The sequence below is a fragment of the Populus alba genome, chromosome 1 (genome assembly GCF_005239225.2).
Source record: "Populus alba chromosome 1, ASM523922v2, whole genome shotgun sequence".
In the NCBI taxonomy this organism is placed as follows: domain Eukaryota; kingdom Viridiplantae; phylum Streptophyta; class Magnoliopsida; order Malpighiales; family Salicaceae; genus Populus; species Populus alba.
The window spans coordinates 6,739,062-6,755,631 of NC_133284.1; the positions used below are offsets into that span (position 1 = coordinate 6,739,062).

General features: G+C 35.6%; 2 protein-coding genes across 4 annotated transcripts; one reads left to right on the top strand and one right to left on the bottom strand.

The window, feature by feature from the left end:
- Positions 1-1,642: 1,642 nt before the first annotated feature.
- Positions 1,643-8,085, top strand: LOC118042188 (actin-related protein 2/3 complex subunit 2A). Of its 2 annotated transcripts, none has more exons than XM_035049803.2 (10): positions 1,643-1,954; positions 2,063-2,111; positions 2,234-2,441; positions 4,403-4,572; positions 5,154-5,231; positions 5,454-5,586; positions 5,673-5,764; positions 6,515-6,571; positions 7,603-7,674; positions 7,761-8,085. In XM_035049803.2, the coding sequence occupies exons 1-10, from the start codon at positions 1,893-1,895 to the stop codon at positions 7,794-7,796; spliced, it is 957 nt and encodes a 318-aa protein (XP_034905694.1). In that variant the 5' UTR covers positions 1,643-1,892; the 3' UTR covers positions 7,797-8,085. The 2 variants fall into 2 exon arrangements, with proteins under 2 accessions (XP_034905694.1, XP_034905685.1); XM_035049794.2 differs by having other exon boundaries at positions 1,644-1,954; positions 2,063-2,129.
- Positions 8,086-10,605: 2,520 nt separating this feature from the next.
- Positions 10,606-15,365, bottom strand: LOC118042203 (uncharacterized). 2 transcript variants are annotated; one of them, XM_035049829.2, is made up of 6 exons: positions 15,062-15,365; positions 14,773-14,878; positions 13,356-13,877; positions 11,922-12,369; positions 11,745-11,822; positions 10,606-11,172 (listed from the first exon to the last, which is right to left on the bottom strand). In XM_035049829.2, exons 2-6 carry the CDS (start codon positions 14,820-14,822, stop codon positions 11,119-11,121), a joined length of 1,152 nt encoding a protein of 383 aa, XP_034905720.1. In that variant the 5' UTR covers positions 14,823-14,878; positions 15,062-15,365; the 3' UTR covers positions 10,606-11,118. The 2 variants fall into 2 exon arrangements, with proteins under 2 accessions (XP_034905720.1, XP_034905728.1); XM_035049837.2 differs by lacking the exon at positions 14,773-14,878 and having other exon boundaries at positions 15,062-15,364.
- Between the last annotated feature and the right edge of the window lie 1,205 nt (positions 15,366-16,570).

A 16,570-nucleotide genomic window follows, 5' to 3' on the forward strand; every position in this document is an offset into this window, starting at 1 on the left:
AACCCTCACATTATTTAATATAAAATCTAGGTTATGTGAAGCGCCTGGCCAGGGGATCTTTAAGGCAGACTGGGTTTAATAAAACTATTAAAAAATTTTTTTGTGATAATGCACAAGCATTGTATTGTTCTTGTATTTTTAATAGGTGCATGAAAAAATTCTCAAATTATTATTAATTATTAATTAAAATTTTATTTTATGATTATGATAAAATGTTGTCCAAAAAAAAATATCATTATAAAAAAAATGGCAAAAAAAGGAGTGAGTGAATAAGATAAATATGTTTTAATTATAAAAATACCTTTTTTTATTCTTATTTTAAATTTCCCAAATTTCTTTTTAATTTTTGTTTTAATTTATTTTGCTTTTTATTAGAATAAAACACACAGAACAAAAATATTTTTTTAATATGAAAAATGAGAAATTATACAGTAAATCATTATGTTTCAATGTAATTTAAATTATTATTTTTCTTATGAAATTTTTTTTATTGCATATAATTAAAAAATTTCTTTAAAAGCTCATCATGAGATCAAAAGTTTTAATTTGTATTTATCTCTTAATTTTTCATTTTAGTGTATGGTTAGCATTAATTTTTCTTAACATTTATTATTCTTAATTGATTTTATTAAAAACATGCTTTAAACTCCTAGTTCACAATTATTTTCTTATACTGGAAAACGCTTTGATAACACTTGCATTTTTGTTTTTGTTAAAAAAACCTTTTATTAAGCCGTAGCAAGCACGAGTCATTTGGGTAGTAAAATATTATTATCAAGTAATTATAAATTTATTAGTTAATTATCTTTTTTTTTTTTAAATCAAATCATAATAATTATGTTTTGTCCATGATTTCGAGTTTTGACCGGATCATCAGTAATTTATGTCAATTTTTTTTTTAAAATTCAAAACAACGTCATTTTAATTAAAAAAAAGTTAATAAATTGCAACTGAGTTTCTGACCGGGTCTTATCGGGTTAATTGAACTAATTTACCAGGTCAACCTGGTTACATCAAATTTTTTTTTTTTTATTTTTTTTAACCCAATCTTATTTTAGTTTTAAATTCATTTATCGGATGTACAGGATTTCAAAACTATTAGAAAACATTACGGACAGATAATAAATTAAGAGTAGAAATAAAATGGCTGTAACAGATATAAGAGAAAAGGAGGGATTCAGCGGCGTTGGAACATTTTCTTCTGTTTCTATAAGTTTTTTTTTTTTAAAATAATTTTTATTTGAAAAAGTATAAAGAGAATATTTGTCTTTATAATTTAATTATATATTTTTTTTAAAATAAATTTATTTTACTTTTAAATAGTATTTTAGTATTTTTAAATTTTTTTTCTATATAAATATTAAAAATAATTTTTTAATATATTTTAAAATAAAAAACATATTGAAAAAATAACCTTTAATAATAATTTTAAACATTATATATTGATAAAGTTTTTAATATTTTTAGAAAATTTTAAAATGTTAGTATCAAAAATAAAAATAAAAAATTATTTTGAAAAAAATAAAAATAATATACTATAATGTCAAATATCTTTTTTTAATAATTTTAATGTAATGATATTAATGTTTTTTAAATAAGTTTTTTTTCAGTGTTTAAAAAAAATATTATCCTATAATCCCAAACACCCCAAATGAGAGAAGAATCCAATCTGCACTTTGAACACGACAGACAGGAAGGATACCCCTGCCCTGTCAACTCTCAGGAAAGAAAGAAAAGAAAAGATCTCAAAGCACTCTCTCTACTACCATCATCATCATCATCATAATCACCACCACTTTCAGATTCATATACATAGAAAAACAGAAAGTGAAGATACAAAGAGAGAGAGGGACACAATTTGAAACAACACAAAGAGCTAAAAGTAGAAATCAATGATTTTGTTGCAGTCCCAATCCAGATTTCTCCTTCAAACATTATTAAATCGTGTACAAAAGTGAGTCTTTCTATCATTTGTCTTTATGTATCCATCCAAGAAATGATTTTTAATTTTACCACTGAGATATTTTGTTTTTTTGTTTTTTTATTACTGGGTTGATTTCAGTCTTGAAAAAGCAGTTGAACTGGATTACCACTGGGTGGAGTTTAATGATGTTCGTTACCATATTCTGGTGATTACCAAGATTTTTTCATGTTAGTTTCCTTTCTTGGGTTTTCATTGTTTTCCTGGCTTAATTTAGGTCGTATCTTTGTTGGGTTTTCATTCTTGTTTTAGGTGTCAACGAAGAATCCAAATGTTTTGCTGTTATCCGTTTCATTACCAACTCCACCTCCAGAAGCTGTTTTCATGGGTGGACTTCCGGGTGGAGCCATTGAAGCTATAAAGGCTGCTTATGGTGTGGTTGTACATATTCTTGATCCTCCCAGAGATGGCTTTAACCTCACTTTGAAACTCAATTTGGCGAAACTTCCACCTGATGAAGGTTCTACGAGTTCTTTTTCTAAGGTCATTATTTGCTTGCTATATATGCCATGGCACGTAGCATGTTTGGTAGAATGTAGTTGATCATTTCCCCTCCGCATTACATTACGTTGTAGCAAAACATGACACTAGGAGTTACTTGATAAACATTCTCATCTTCATTAATTGACTTTCTTTCTTTCTTTCTTTTTTCTTCTTAAAACGTTCATCAATTGTAGGATTATACTTGCTGAGTTAACTTTCCTTTTTCGTCATCTGTTAGATTGTCATCTAGTTCATGATGGTTTGAAAACTTTCTGACAATGTTATTGTCAGTGTCAAGTATGGTTAGAAGGTAATTACTAGGGAAAGTTCCATTGACTAAATAGGTTAATGAATTGGGAGGAGCATAGTTACATTTGGAATTACCCCAGGATCTCCTTGTAAAACATGGATATATCTTTGGTTATTACGAGAGAGTATGTTTAGTCCAAGGGCTTTATCTCATGAATCCGAGTAATTAGTTTACTTGCATATTTTGATTGAAATCTAAAACTTTTCTCAAGCTTAATGTAGTTTTACAAGCTCCAGGGAGTAAGATAAGAAAAATATACAATTAAACATGTTTGCCAAAGGCTTGCTTTATGTCGTTTGTCTCTAGGTTTATATACAGTGTTGATTTGTATGCATAAAGGTTCTCTTTTCATATGTTAAGGAACAGTCTGCAATTCCACCTCAGAAAAGCTGTATGAACACCTGGTGAAGGTTTAGCAGCCTCTCAGTAAGAGATACATCTACATTCATTATCTGGTCCAAATGTGTTACTAATGGACGACAGGAGTATTGCCCTTGGACATCTGTGACATTCACTTAGAAGGGCTAATTCATCTATTTTTCAATCCACTAGAAAGACCATGGTGTAGCCAAAGAAGCAGTCCATAGTTGAGAGGCTCTGGAAAATATATCATAGTTGAATTCTTCCCTTTTCTTCTACTCTTACATACTCCCTTTCCACTGGTTGTGTCTGATGTTTGGTTGTGCTCTCTCTCTTTCTCTCTCACCTTTATTCCTTCTACCAGCCTTTTTATCATTTGTTTCCTGTGTTACAAGGGTTTGGGGACTGGAATGAGGGCAGGATCTGGCAGTGATTGATATAGAACTGTGGAGAGGAGAGGGCTAAACATGAGGATGTCACCCCTTGCATATGAGGAATTGTATGATGACTTAAAAAACACCAGAGGAAATCCATCTCTAAATTGATAACCAGTCTCAAATTCTCAATTCATCAATAAAAAGTTTTTTTAAACAGAACATAAACACACCAAAAATGTCCTATTTAAAAGAGGAAACAAACTGATACTTCTGATTGCTAAAAATTTCTGAAGGGCACAAAAACTCTCAAACAATGAAAAATTTAGAGAAATCATTAAATCATAATGAACTTGATGATGAAACATTTTCTTCATGTACGACATCAATTGATGGTTCGATATGACTCAAAAATTTGTCAGGAGAATAGCTATTGGTTTTATACACAGACAAACATTAGTGTAAGCATTGAATCTCTCAAGAGGGTTTAATAGGATCAAGTCAACAAAATTGCCATTATGATTGTGAAATATGTTGTGGAGAATTGAATGGCGGCTGCAAATGCTGTTACAAAACCCTATTTGTCATTCGGATGGTGGGACAATTTTCTTCTGTTCTCCTTTTCACCTTGAATTTTAGTTCTCCTTGCAATTGTGGGTGGTCCCTTTATAGCAGCCATGCTATTAAAGTGGCAAGTAAACTGCTCACTCGCAGCATTTGAATGTTCCTTTCTGCTCATGAATGCATTGATTTCTCTCTTTATGGTGCAGGATTCATTTTTCTACTTTATTGATTCATGTGTGGATTAGGTTGTGATTAAGTTTCAGGTTTTTGTTCATTTTAATGGCTGTTATCGATGTTGTTTTTAGAAAGTGTACTGTTGATATTATGCAGAGCACAGGTATGCTCTCTTGGTAAAGATTGCATCTGTTAGGGAAGTGGTTCTAGGTGCTCCATTAAGAGTAGTTTTAAAACATCTTGCATCAAGGACTGTTGTTCCTGATGTAGATCGGGTGCTGGCTCTCGTGCATCGGCCAAAGGAGTCTTTCTTCCTTGTTTCTCAGGTATGAACATAAGTTCAAAGTGTATAGATTGTGTTACTTGAACTTCTTCATTTACCTTCGTGCAGTAACCCTTATACCTACAGAGAGGGAGAATATTATAGCTAGCATTTTGGGGTGCAAAGAGGGGAGCCTTCCTCCCTCTTATTCAGTTTTCCTTGATTTTTATATTAATTTTACATGTTGCAACTGCAGGATTGGTTAAGTTTTTTTAGTTTATTTTCATATCCTTCAAAATAGCTGCCACTCCCCGTGTGACTTAATTAATGTATGCATGTACACCTTGCTAAAAGAATTACATGCATTGAACAGTGGTTGCCTTCAAGAAATGTCATTTCTGGAAATTGTCCTACTCCTTTGTGTCTCCTTCCTCTTCCATTTTTTACTAGCTTGTATTAGCTTTTTTATTTTATCATGAAAGATTGCTTTTCTATTTCAATTCATTTGGCACTATGTTATTAATAAAAATGTAATTTCTTGGTTACATCATATTATCTGTTTGTCATGTGACTCATATCTAGCAACATGAGAATAACCATGGATTGAAATTTAACTGAGTGAGAAATTATAATTGTTTATGGCAGCCAGACAAGGTTACCGTTGTGTTTCCTATGAGATTCAAGGACTCCGTAGATACTGCTTTTGCCACATCCTTCCTTCAGGTACTCTATGTGTAGATATATTTTACTGATCCAGGTTGCATCTCAGAAATTGCTTATATGTGGGCAATGGACAAATAGTGTTACTAATACAATTGTTGTTGATACTAACGTTAGAAATATTTATAATTCTGTTGCCAAGGCTGCTTAGCACACTCTTCTTGTGTAACCATTCCTGGTTAACTTCTTTCTTTTAACATTATTGAAGCGCTGATTTCAATTCAGGAATTTGTCGAAGCCAGGCGTGCAGCTGGACTTAATAATGCTCCTCCTTGCTTGTGGTCTCCTACACCCCCTCTTGAATTGAATGAAGCTCCTGCAGAAGCATTGTCTGCAAATGCAGGATTTGTTTCTTTTGGTAATGTCACGGGAATTGCTATAGTTAGCTCCCTCTTTTTTTTCATTGTCAGTGTAACAAATGGGGCCATGCTTAAAACAATGCAGTCATTTTTCCTCGTCATGTGGAAGGCAAAAAGCTGGACAGAACAGTGTGGAATTTATCAACATTTCATGCATATGTTAGTTATCATGTTAAGGTGAGGTGCCTGGCAAATTGCTCCAACTATTCATTTTTTATTGGTGGCTGTTTCACATACTTTGGAATCTCGAATAACAAGCTCGCACACACATACTGACAGAAAGATAACTTATTTTGGCTCCTTGAATAACACACAAAGTCCTTGTTGCAATATGCATGAACATGAAAGTTTTAATGGCCTCCATTTCTACCCAAAAGTAGAAAGAAGGGGTGTAGCAATCCATTTCTACCCAAAAGGGGTGTAACAAATGGGGTTGCATTGCTACACGAGGACTTCAACATGCAACACTGCCTGTCAATTTTAATGTTGTTTCTCTAAGTGTCTGCCATGCTATGTGGAGATGCAATGATTATTTTTCAAAATGGTTTTGGGATTTGACCCATTTGTTAACCAGATTTTGCATGTTTGAAACTAGGATAATGTGATGATCAGTTGAAATTTTTACTCTGTTAATCAGGAAGTGAAATAATATTATAGATTGTGCGTGGCAAGATCTTTTTACAATCTTTGTACAGACACTTGACTCTTTGTTTGAACTTGTTTTCTTTTTTCCTTGTTGCTACTGTGCGCTTCAGAGTAGTTGAATGGATAAATTCATCATTTGAGCCAATCTAATTTTAGTTTCTATTTTTGTTTCATAAGAACCTTTGATATCAATAATAAGCTACTGATTTATGGTTGTTGTGCTCTTGCTACCTTTAATCTGTCACTTAAATATATAATTATTCCATGCAAATTCATCAACAGTGCTCGGAGGGTTTTATGCATACTCGCATGCGAAGACGTGTAGAGTCTCTTATTCAGGTAAAATCTTCATCTTTTGCAGTCAACTCTGCTTGCTCATTTTCTCTGTATAGCTTGCCTTGGCAGAGAGAGATTTTCTGAGAAGTAGTGTGAAGAAATTTAGATCTGGCAAGACAAATGGTTTTTTCACAACCAAATAAATTTAGAGCAGTTTTTCTTAGCTTTGCTGTGCATTTGATCTTAAGCAACCATTTTGCTACTTGCTCGCAGGCTGTGCAGTGTCAGCACTCTCGCATGCTAAGTTTAGGATTGTCCAAACCCTGGGAAAGGGAGGGTGGATTGGGATTTAGGGATAGAGCTGGATAGGGGATGGCTACTTCTTAGGGCCTCCAGTTGAACCCAAAAAAAGAAAGTTTAGGTTTGTTAAGCTGCAATAAAGCATCAAGGTAAGGCTAGAAGAGGTCTACAGTTGATGCTGGGAAACAGAGCCATTGCATTGTTCTGTTGTTTTTCCCAAGTGAAGCCTAGCAACTCACTGGCCTAGGTCCTGGACCTCGCAGGTGTTGTACTTGTTGCAGTGTGTTGATCCCTCTAATTCTATATGCTCTACAAATGATCATAACTCCTAAAATCTAAAATTAATGCCCTAGTCGAAATATGGCTGTTCGGTTGGTGACAGTGATAGGAACACATAACCTTACTGGCAACTTAGATAAAGCCACAACAACGGTGACAGTGATAGGATTACATAACCCTACTGGCAACTTGGATAAAGCCACAACAGTGGTGTCAGTTAAGTGGAAGGCTAAAATTTGCAATTATTGTTGGCAATTCCTGAAACTGTTGCCTAAATGACTACAGAAGCAGAGTCTAAACCTTTGCTTTACAGTGAGTCTTTACTGGAATTGCCCTCTTGGATATTCTCATGTAGTTATCCAAGGAATATGGGGATAGGTTCAGATAATTAGGGCCCGCGAATTTACTTGCATGGTTTTTGCTATCAGTGATATAGACAAAAAAAAACAAGAAAACCTTTTGTGCTCTTCCTCATAGTAAAGGGCTTATATAGAATAACTCATGTTGCATCACAGGCTTTGGATCGTGCAAAACCAGGTGGAGAGGAGAAAAAGAAATCACCGAATAGCAGATCTTTTAAACGGCTGGTATGTCATAATATTTCACCTCCTTGATGCTTTAAAGAATTTGGTAATGTTAACATATTCTTTGTAATATCTATACTCAATTGTAGAGCCTCAGTGAAGCTCGAGCTAATTCAATTTCGTAAATGTGGATTTCCTGTGGCTCCCGTCGAAGATACGATGATGCTTATCAAAGAACTTGCCAGAATCAATTCAAGGGAGGCTGTTACAAGTGTTTTATCTTTCTCTAGAAAGGGGAAAAACTAAAAGAAAAATGAAGAGGAGATAAAAGCACCGCGTTTAGTTGCCAATGTGTGTACACTTCTGGTCTTTGTTGGCTCTCTGTTAACCAGAAAGATCCTATTTCATTATATCATTATTTTTTCAACCTGTTTTAGGGAGTTTATTTTTCTCTGAAAACATAATTTTGTTCAAGCCTTTTGCTTCAGTATTTCCTTCAATCTTTTGATAGGATTTATACGGAATTTTGCTTCAATATACGCGCGTCGAAGACAAGTGCTTACAAGGTATGCACTTGGCTTCAACAGATCTAGGAGGCTCCTGGATTAAACAGTGTTTTTCAAAAAAAATTATTGTTTTTTAAATTAAATTTTTATATATATTTTTGGATTTTTTTATGTATTGATATTAATTTTTTTTATTTTTAAAAATAAAAAAGTACTTTATATATATATATATATATATCCAAAAAAAAAAAACACTTGAAAAACCAACTATTATTATATTTCCAAATACCCTCATAATATTTTATTTTCCTTTCTCAATCACGAAAGTATAAATAAAAAATGTAGGAAGGAACAGCAAAAATAATAAGCAAACTCTTGAATCAATTTCCGCATCCACTTCCATATGCTCATCGGTTTTTCTTTTCTTTTGGTGAAAAGTATGCAATATACCACATGGTAGATGCAAGAACACCAGATAAATAAATGTCCATGGATGAAAATTAATAGAAGGGCCAACAGGGTTAGCCGATTAGATAGCTAAGGAAGTCAAGACAAATTTGTAGCCATCGTTGTATTGAGCTTCAAATCATCCTCCACATCTATGCAATCTGTTGTCACTTGACTGCTCCCATATTGGGGAAGTTTCTCATTCTTTTGAGTATATTAAGAGAACCATGCTGTTAGTAGGGTTGACATGGAGAAGGATTTTTCGGTGTTTCTGAAGGTTTGAATAGTGGATGCTGCACACACAATAGCAGGAAAACTATGAATCCTTTCTTCGTAATAATCTCATACTTTTAGATTGAATCCAGCAAGTTCAAGTTCATCTCTTTACCGTTGGGTGTATTTTGAGGGGGAAAAACAAAACAAAACAAAACTCTTCTTTCTGTGTGCATGTTGACGAGAAAGCTAATTTTGGGAAGTGAAGGCTCGAGAGTCGGATAAATTTCATAAGAAATGATCGAGCATTTGCCATATTTGGAATCCACCCCTTGTTTATAACAATTACCTAGCGTAGCTTTTTAGTTTCGGTATGGTATCTGATGCATGAGTGTTTGAGAATCGCTCTACATAACAGTTGTTCTGGTTAGAAGTGTGTTGTGGATAGGATGATGCTGTCTTACCATAAAATCAGCTAGGTTTGTGTGGTGTGGCATTTTCTTCCATAGCATCACACTTCCAAAAAAAAATAAAATTCAAGTCCTTGTAAACTGTCTTGTACAATGTATATCCAGTTGCACTAACAAAGCTTGTAACTGACTTTTCTAAAATCAGGCCTGTTTCTCTTCTATTTAAGACTCCACAAGCTAGCAACGAGATACGATAGGATGCAACTATACATCATCAGCACAAGATTTAATCTTTTTTTCAGTTTTCGACAATGGGTTCCTTCAGGAATCGGGTTTTGATTTTTGCTGTCGTTTTCTTGTGCCTCTTCTTGAATTTTCCTTCTCAGACCGAGGCCATGTCTCGAGCCAAAAGTCTGAAAATCATGGCTCAGATTTGCAGGCAAACCGAGAACATTGAAGTATGCTTGCAGGTTCTGTTGTCCCGCCCACAAGCATTGTTTCGCTATGATTTGATGGCCATGGCGGAGAATGCCATACAACTATCAAGAAAAGAATCGAACGATACAGTCAATTTCTTTAATAACTTGGCCAACAGCAAGGACACAAACCCTGCATTTAAGCAGGCCCTTGAGAATTGTATATCCAATTTCAAAGAGGGGTTTATGTTCTTGAACCTCGACGGGCTGGAAGGTCGGACGGCAACCTTTGATATGCATAACGCTTATGATAAAGCTTTTGCTTGTGAGACAGATTTGTCTGCAAGCAAAGTTGCAATTGACTTGGTTCTAGCTAGAATCAAGAAATGGAAGAATGTCTTTTCAGTTGCGATGGCAGCGGCCGGAGTTCTTGAAGACTCTCTTCCAATCCCTGAATAGTAATTCCTGATTTGAAGATTAGGATAACATTATTATTATTAATTAGTTAACGTGTGATTTCTAGTTTGCTTGCTTTGAAGATTTGGGGCATTTGATTTATGTAACGAGGGGTTTCGCCGAGTTCTGCACAATTGAGTTTCAGCAGAATCATTCGCCAATGCGTTTGGTCTGCTAGAATCATGGGTATCTGAACGTTAATGCTGCTTGTGTTTTTCTTTCCTTCTCCTGTGGCTCCACTGACAGCAGATTCGGCGAGCCTTGTCATCTTTACCTGGTGTAAGAAACTTCTTTATATTTGCAAGGAGATCAATCTGAAGAAGGGAGGAAAATTCCTGGAAGCCACCTTTTTGTCCTAACACATCAAGGATGGCAGATTCCTTTTTGGTCACAGGCATGCGAAGATGTCATGTAACCTTCCTCAACGTGTATTCTGCATTTTATGAAGATCAATAATGACCTTTCCTTTTCTCCTATCCAATTAGCTGCCAAGGGATTCACTAAAAAGAGCTTAATTCGTCGTCAAGCTAAAAAGAAGACAGAAAAGAAACCTAAAAACTGCTTTGAAATTGACGTTGGGAAAAATGCAGGAGCAGTTTTGTACAGGAGTATGAACCAAAGAATTTAAAATCAAAACTTTTGACCCTAAAACAAAAAACGAGAAGATCCTCCTCCTGTCTTCCATAAGCTTGTGAGTTCGCTAGCTGGACCAACCCATCTCGTGAAACCATTCAGCTATGGCTATGGATATGCTGTCACTGGCTTCATGCCTCTATCCATCTGTTGCTGCTGGATGGATCATGGCATTTGACCCACCACAAGAGCCCTACCACATTAAGATTTAAGCCTCCCCGCTTTCCCCTCTGCTAGTGATGTCATCACCAGCTGGGCAGGTAAAACTTCAAATTAGAGTGGGTGGACCCTACCCACTATGCATTAATAATAATAATAAAAAAAAAGAAAAAACACCATCGTTGACAGACTGAAAGGGGCTTCTGCTTAGCTTCTCCATCTCTCTCTCTCTCTCTCTCTCGTGATTAGAAAAGTATTTACTGCCCACTACTCGGAATCACTGTCCATGCTCTCCATCCCCTTCAACCCTCTTCGTTTTTGCTGCATGTGAAAAGGAACACAAACCAACCATCACAAACAAGCATAATATTAAATGCTTAATGGAATAACATAAAAGCTTTCCTCCCATCTATTCGTGCCTCCAGGCCACCATCCCACCGTCCATCCTAATATGCTCCATATAAATAATAATAATAATAATGTCATGTTTCAAGAAGAGGTCATGTCATGCAGCATCCATACCAGAGACTTGATGTATTTATTATTCTGGTTCCGCAGACAATTCACTTTACTGTGCAAGAAGATAAACCTTCCATGGATGAGTTCATTAGGTGAAGAGTTGAAGAACCCTTGAGTTGTTGGGAGACATGGATTAGGCTCACACGTGTACATAAAGTTGGACCTCGTGTGTAACATGCTTAACACAAGTAAATGATAGACCAATGCGAAGATGACAACAGCGTAATATGTACCAGTGATTCCGAGGGATGGAGACATGGAGGTAGGTAAGCAAACAAAAAAAGAAAAAAAAGAAAAAAAGAGGCACATTATCACAAGTTCAAATAGCATAATCAGTTCACAAGAAAAGATGTAAGAAGCAGAAAGACCATTACCTTCTTCACACATTTCTTCTCTCTAACCTCGTACCTACTCTTTGTCAAGTCAGAGAGCCACATCCCTGGAAAACAATACTGCCCAAATACAAAAAATATAAAAACCACCATTTTTTTTCAATCATTCTTACAAGCAATATCAATAATTTTAAAGAAGATAGGCAAGTTTGTGATTACCTGAAGTGCTTTATCAATGTTCTTGGCCCTTTTTTTGGGTCTTTGGGGCAGTTTTGTGCCTTTCATTGCAAAGAAATCATCTTCCTTTTCCTTCCTTGACAGAGCAATATAAATTCTTGGCCACTCAATGACTTCATTGTTATTCACCTTTTCTCCTCCGCTAGCTACTACTGGTACTGAGGCAGGGTTACTATTTGTAGCCCCGGCTTCCTTTTCTGATTGAGCCCGAGTGGAATCAACTTGCCTCGTTTGATGATCGGCTACTACTATGGATCCATTTGGTTTCTCATCTTTTGCTGATGACCTAGAGCTAGGCATCTTTCTATCAATATTTTCTGGTGTTGGAGGAGATCTCTTTCCTGCAGTAGATCTAGAAACAACCTTGCCACTGCCACCACTATTTCTTGATGGGGACCCATTACCAGCACCCGATCGCTTTTCTAAATTCCTGGTCATGGCCACAAAAGAAAAAAAGACGAAAGAGATGCAAACTTGCTGATGAGAAATGCTTTGGTTTGGTTCTGAGATACAAACAAACAAACAAACAAAAGTGGGTTTTTTTCTAGACTTGAAGTGAATATGAATCAACGGCAGAAAAGGGGAGGGCATAGAATTTAATACCCACCTAAAATAAGAAAAAGAAAGGAAAAGCATATAACCTTATTAGTCATCAATAGAAACACTATCACTACATAACTGTGTTCTAAGAACGAAAAAAAAGAAGATAGAGAAACACATTTCACAAATATCACAAATACCAATAAAGAGCAACGAATTAATTAAGGTGATAGTTTTTTTTTTTTAGAAAAAAGGAAATTCCAATTGGGGGAAAAGTCTCAAAAGAGGACAGAAGGGTCATGACCTGAGCAAGGGGCAGAAAGAAAAAAAAGGCACCTAGTGGACGAGTGATACCTCGACCCCATCAAAACAGCAAGCTCAAATGTTAAGCAAGATAAACCAAAAACAAAGCAAAAACAGGGCAGGCAGAGGTGGCTAGAAATGGAAATGGACTTCTTGGATACCAATCAAACCAATAAATAGGTTAAGGAAGATGAGAGATTGATATATTTCATATATTCTTCTCTCATCCTTCAAGGGTTAGAAAGGTTAATCACTTTAAAAAGAAGCTGCTCTTCAACAACTGGAATCAATGAATAGAGAAGCTAATAACATCATACGTTTAGATCCCAAAACTTTGAAATGCTTTCCATATAAAAGCAACAACCTCAACCTCAAAATAAATAATAAAATAAAGAGAAGATCCACCAAATTATACCATCCAAGTAAATCCAGGGAATTTATACCAAAAATACATACAGGGCAGGTTTTCAAGCATCAACAATATCTAGCACATAATCTTAAGAAATAAATTCATAATTTAACAAATACCCAACAAGCTTAAAAGTCATGAAAACACCAAGAAAAAAAAAATACCTGTGAGAAAGAATCCCAGAATTTTCTTTCTTTAAGTTTCCACCTCTGGTATTAGTACTGGTAGATTGTTGTTGGGATGATGGTGGTGGAGGCGGTGGTGGCATGGACGATGGAGATAGCTTATTATCAACTCTCCTAGGAATCTTGTTGATGGGTTGTCTAGCTTGACCAGAAGATGACGATTCATCAGGAAAGGCCCTGATCTCAGACCTTGAAACTCTAGCTCTCTTCTTTTGTCCCCATTGCAATAGCACGTCACCGTTGCCACCACGGCTTGGGCTAGGACTTGGACTGTTGCCATGTCTTTGTGTGTGATTGTGGCTGTTATCTGAATGTGGAGGACTGGTTGTAGTGTTATTGTGGTAGTCTTGGTTTCTCGATGGGGATCTAAACCTGAAACCTTTAGTTTCAAAATTAGTACTTGTGGAACTGAATCCATTTGGGATTGACCTTCCATTCTCAACTCCATTGGGTTTTTTGCCATTGCTTAAAGGAACACAATCTGGGCTTACTCTCTGATACCTGTACACATTACAGCAGTCATTCATTATCCATAGATAACAGAGAGATGATCCAAAAGCCAATGCATAAGGATTCAAAAAAATCATCACAAACATACAGTGAACTTTGAAGTCCAGAGATCATATCATTAAAAGGAGAAAAATGTAGTCTTTTTCACAGCATTCGATGTATAAACCAAGATTAAAACACAAAATTTTCACGTTTGATCTTTTAGCTACCACATCAAACAATCCATGCATTCATTCATTCTCAAACACAACCCAGATTAATTTGAAAACAATCAGCCATAGATCAGTGAGTGAAAAGCTTTGGAAATAGAAATTGAAGTATCAAAACAGCTCGTTTTACTCTAGCAATATTAGGAGTGGGATCGCAAAGGAAAAACCAGAGGAACAAAGAATGGTGGAGCTCTGAAGCTGATGATAAATGAAGTTTTTTTTTTTTTTTTTGGCAGTCTGTAGAAAGGAGGAGGTTGAAACAGGTCTTCGACTGCAGTCCAGCAAGAAATGAGCATTACAATATGGAATTTGAAAGGATAAGGCCTGCCTAATCCAAGAATGAGCATCAGAAGTTTGAGACCAAAAAAGTCATCTTTGCCTTAACAACAGAGATTTTGAATCTTTGTATTGTCCACAGCAGCAATTGAAATTTGACAATGGTTGTTGATCGAAACGCAAATTGATCAATATCAGACCCCATATATTATCTGGATCTTATAGATAATACAATTCGTTGATAATCTCACTCTTGAGGGACAGTTGATTATTCATCATATCATGCAATTTGATAAAGAACTTGTCTTTGAAACACTGAATGCTTGTAGTTGCTTTTCACAGAGAAATATGCAATCTGCGAACAAAATCTCATCTTTAAAAGACACAAATAAAAAACGAACAAAAGCAAGCAAAACCCATGTTCATGTCTCCTCCTTCTCATCATGACCATCACCAACAAACAGCAATAGCAGGAACAGTTGTACCCGGATCCAACAACCAATCCATCTATTCAAAAGTCGATAAAACAAAACAAAAAAGAAAGCTGAAAGATCAACACTCAAAGCGAAATTCAGATTTGGACAATATCCAGGTGATGAAAAACAGAAAAAGATAGATGAGTTATAAAGATGGAGGAGAAAAAAAAAACAAAAACAGACAATATTTGTTGAGGCAGCAAAGAACACGGACCTCATCATTATAACCAAGCAAAAACACTTGTTGATACAACTATGTAGAACCTTAACGAGTTAAAAGGTGGGATCCTTGGTTTTTCTTTTAAAGGGATTTTATCTTTTCAGTCAATAGTTTCATCAACAATGGTTTTCTCACCATCCCATCCAGCAAGACATGGGAACTCAAAGAGAAACAGAGAGAAAGATAGACAGAGAGGAGGCGTAGGACATGAAGGGAAAAAACAGGGAGAGAGGGAGAGAGGAAGCCGAGGAAGGGCAGGCAGGCAGACAAGCAAAGAAGTGCATATATGTGGAGTTAAAAATATATGATATACACAATGGAAAGTATATAAATACTTGAGAGAGTAGTCACTCCTCGTACACACTACCACAGTGGCGTATGTGAGGGCGGGGGGGGGGGGTAGAGGACTTAGGAGGGTTTTTTTCTTCTTCTTCTTCTACTTTTTTATGGGTTTGTCCCCTATGTTCTGTTTGCTGCCTCTTGGGATCCAAGGCCATTTCATTCATTCAATAATACTATTCTTTAATGAACTATATGCAGTTTGCGCCAACTACTAGGGTTTCTTGCACTTTAGGCCCAACTCTGAACTCAGCCCTTACTCAACTCTCGGCTGAGTTTACAATCCCTTGTCAAGGTTTTACTGTTAAATAAGGGTTAAGTGAAGCCACCCAATTCGGCCTCTTAAAATTTTTTAAACTATTTTATTTTTTAATATAACACGTAAGTTTTTATTTTATAATACATGAAGATTTTTTTATAATTTTATGCACGGATTTAAGATTTAGACTCTATTATGATTTATGGAGGAAGAGTAATTTATTCTCTAGACTTAAATTTTATTCTTATAAAAATATTTTAAGAAATACCTGGATCTGATCGAGTATTCAATGGAGAAAGTTCTTTATCCCACCTTATTTGATCAAATTGGAGGCGGAGATAGGACTCTTGAAAAATATTTAAATATTAAATATTAAAGATGAGATCAGCACACCTCGATCCATTGCCGTTTCTAGTATTACCCTCGTCGAGTTATCTTGAGAAATCGGTCGTGATATGTTGCCATCCAATGTTCTTAGAGAACAGAGTGCCAAGGAAAACAAAACAGCGTGGGACTTGGCATTAGAGGGTCTCTTGTCCTCTAAAATGGCTTGCGGATTCTGATGTGATCCTTCCTTAATACATGCGAGGATTGGCAGTTCCACTTTAAAAATGATTGCAAAAGTACGATCTTGGCATGCATCATTCGGATTTCTCAATGGCAAACACAGATCCACTCATGTTGGAAGAACGAAGCTGCTTGATATTCCATGCTGTGTTTACATGATCAAACATAAAACTAAAGCAGGATCATGTTTCCTCAAAGCAATCCTCTAATTTCTTTACAAAAACTCCGAATTATGTTTCCTGAAATTTCTGTCGCAAGCTTTAGATATTGTTAGTTTTTACATTTGAAACGGTGTTGTATTTCAAAAAAGCATGATTAACTTCAAAAAATTCAACAAA

Coding starts and splice junctions, on each gene's coding strand:
- LOC118042188 (XM_035049794.2), top strand. CDS start 1,893: ATGATTTTGTTGCAGTCCCAATCCAGATTTCTCCTTCAAACATTATTA. Junction 4,573..5,153: donor CTTTCTTCCTTGTTTCTCAG/GTATGAACATAA, acceptor TGTTTATGGCAG/CCAGACAAGGTTACCGTTGT. Junction 7,675..7,760: donor GCAGATCTTTTAAACGGCTG/GTATGTCATAAT, acceptor ACTCAATTGTAG/AGCCTCAGTGAAGCTCGAGC.
- LOC118042203 (XM_035049829.2), bottom strand. CDS start 14,822: ATGGTCATGATGAGAAGGAGGAGACATGAACATGGGTTTTGCTTGCTT. Junction 11,823..11,921: donor ACATTGATAAAGCACTTCAG/GTAATCACAAAC, acceptor GTATTTGGGCAG/TATTGTTTTCCAGGGATGTG. Junction 11,173..11,744: donor AGAAGAAATGTGTGAAGAAG/GTAATGGTCTTT, acceptor TTTCACATGCAG/CAAAAACGAAGAGGGTTGAA.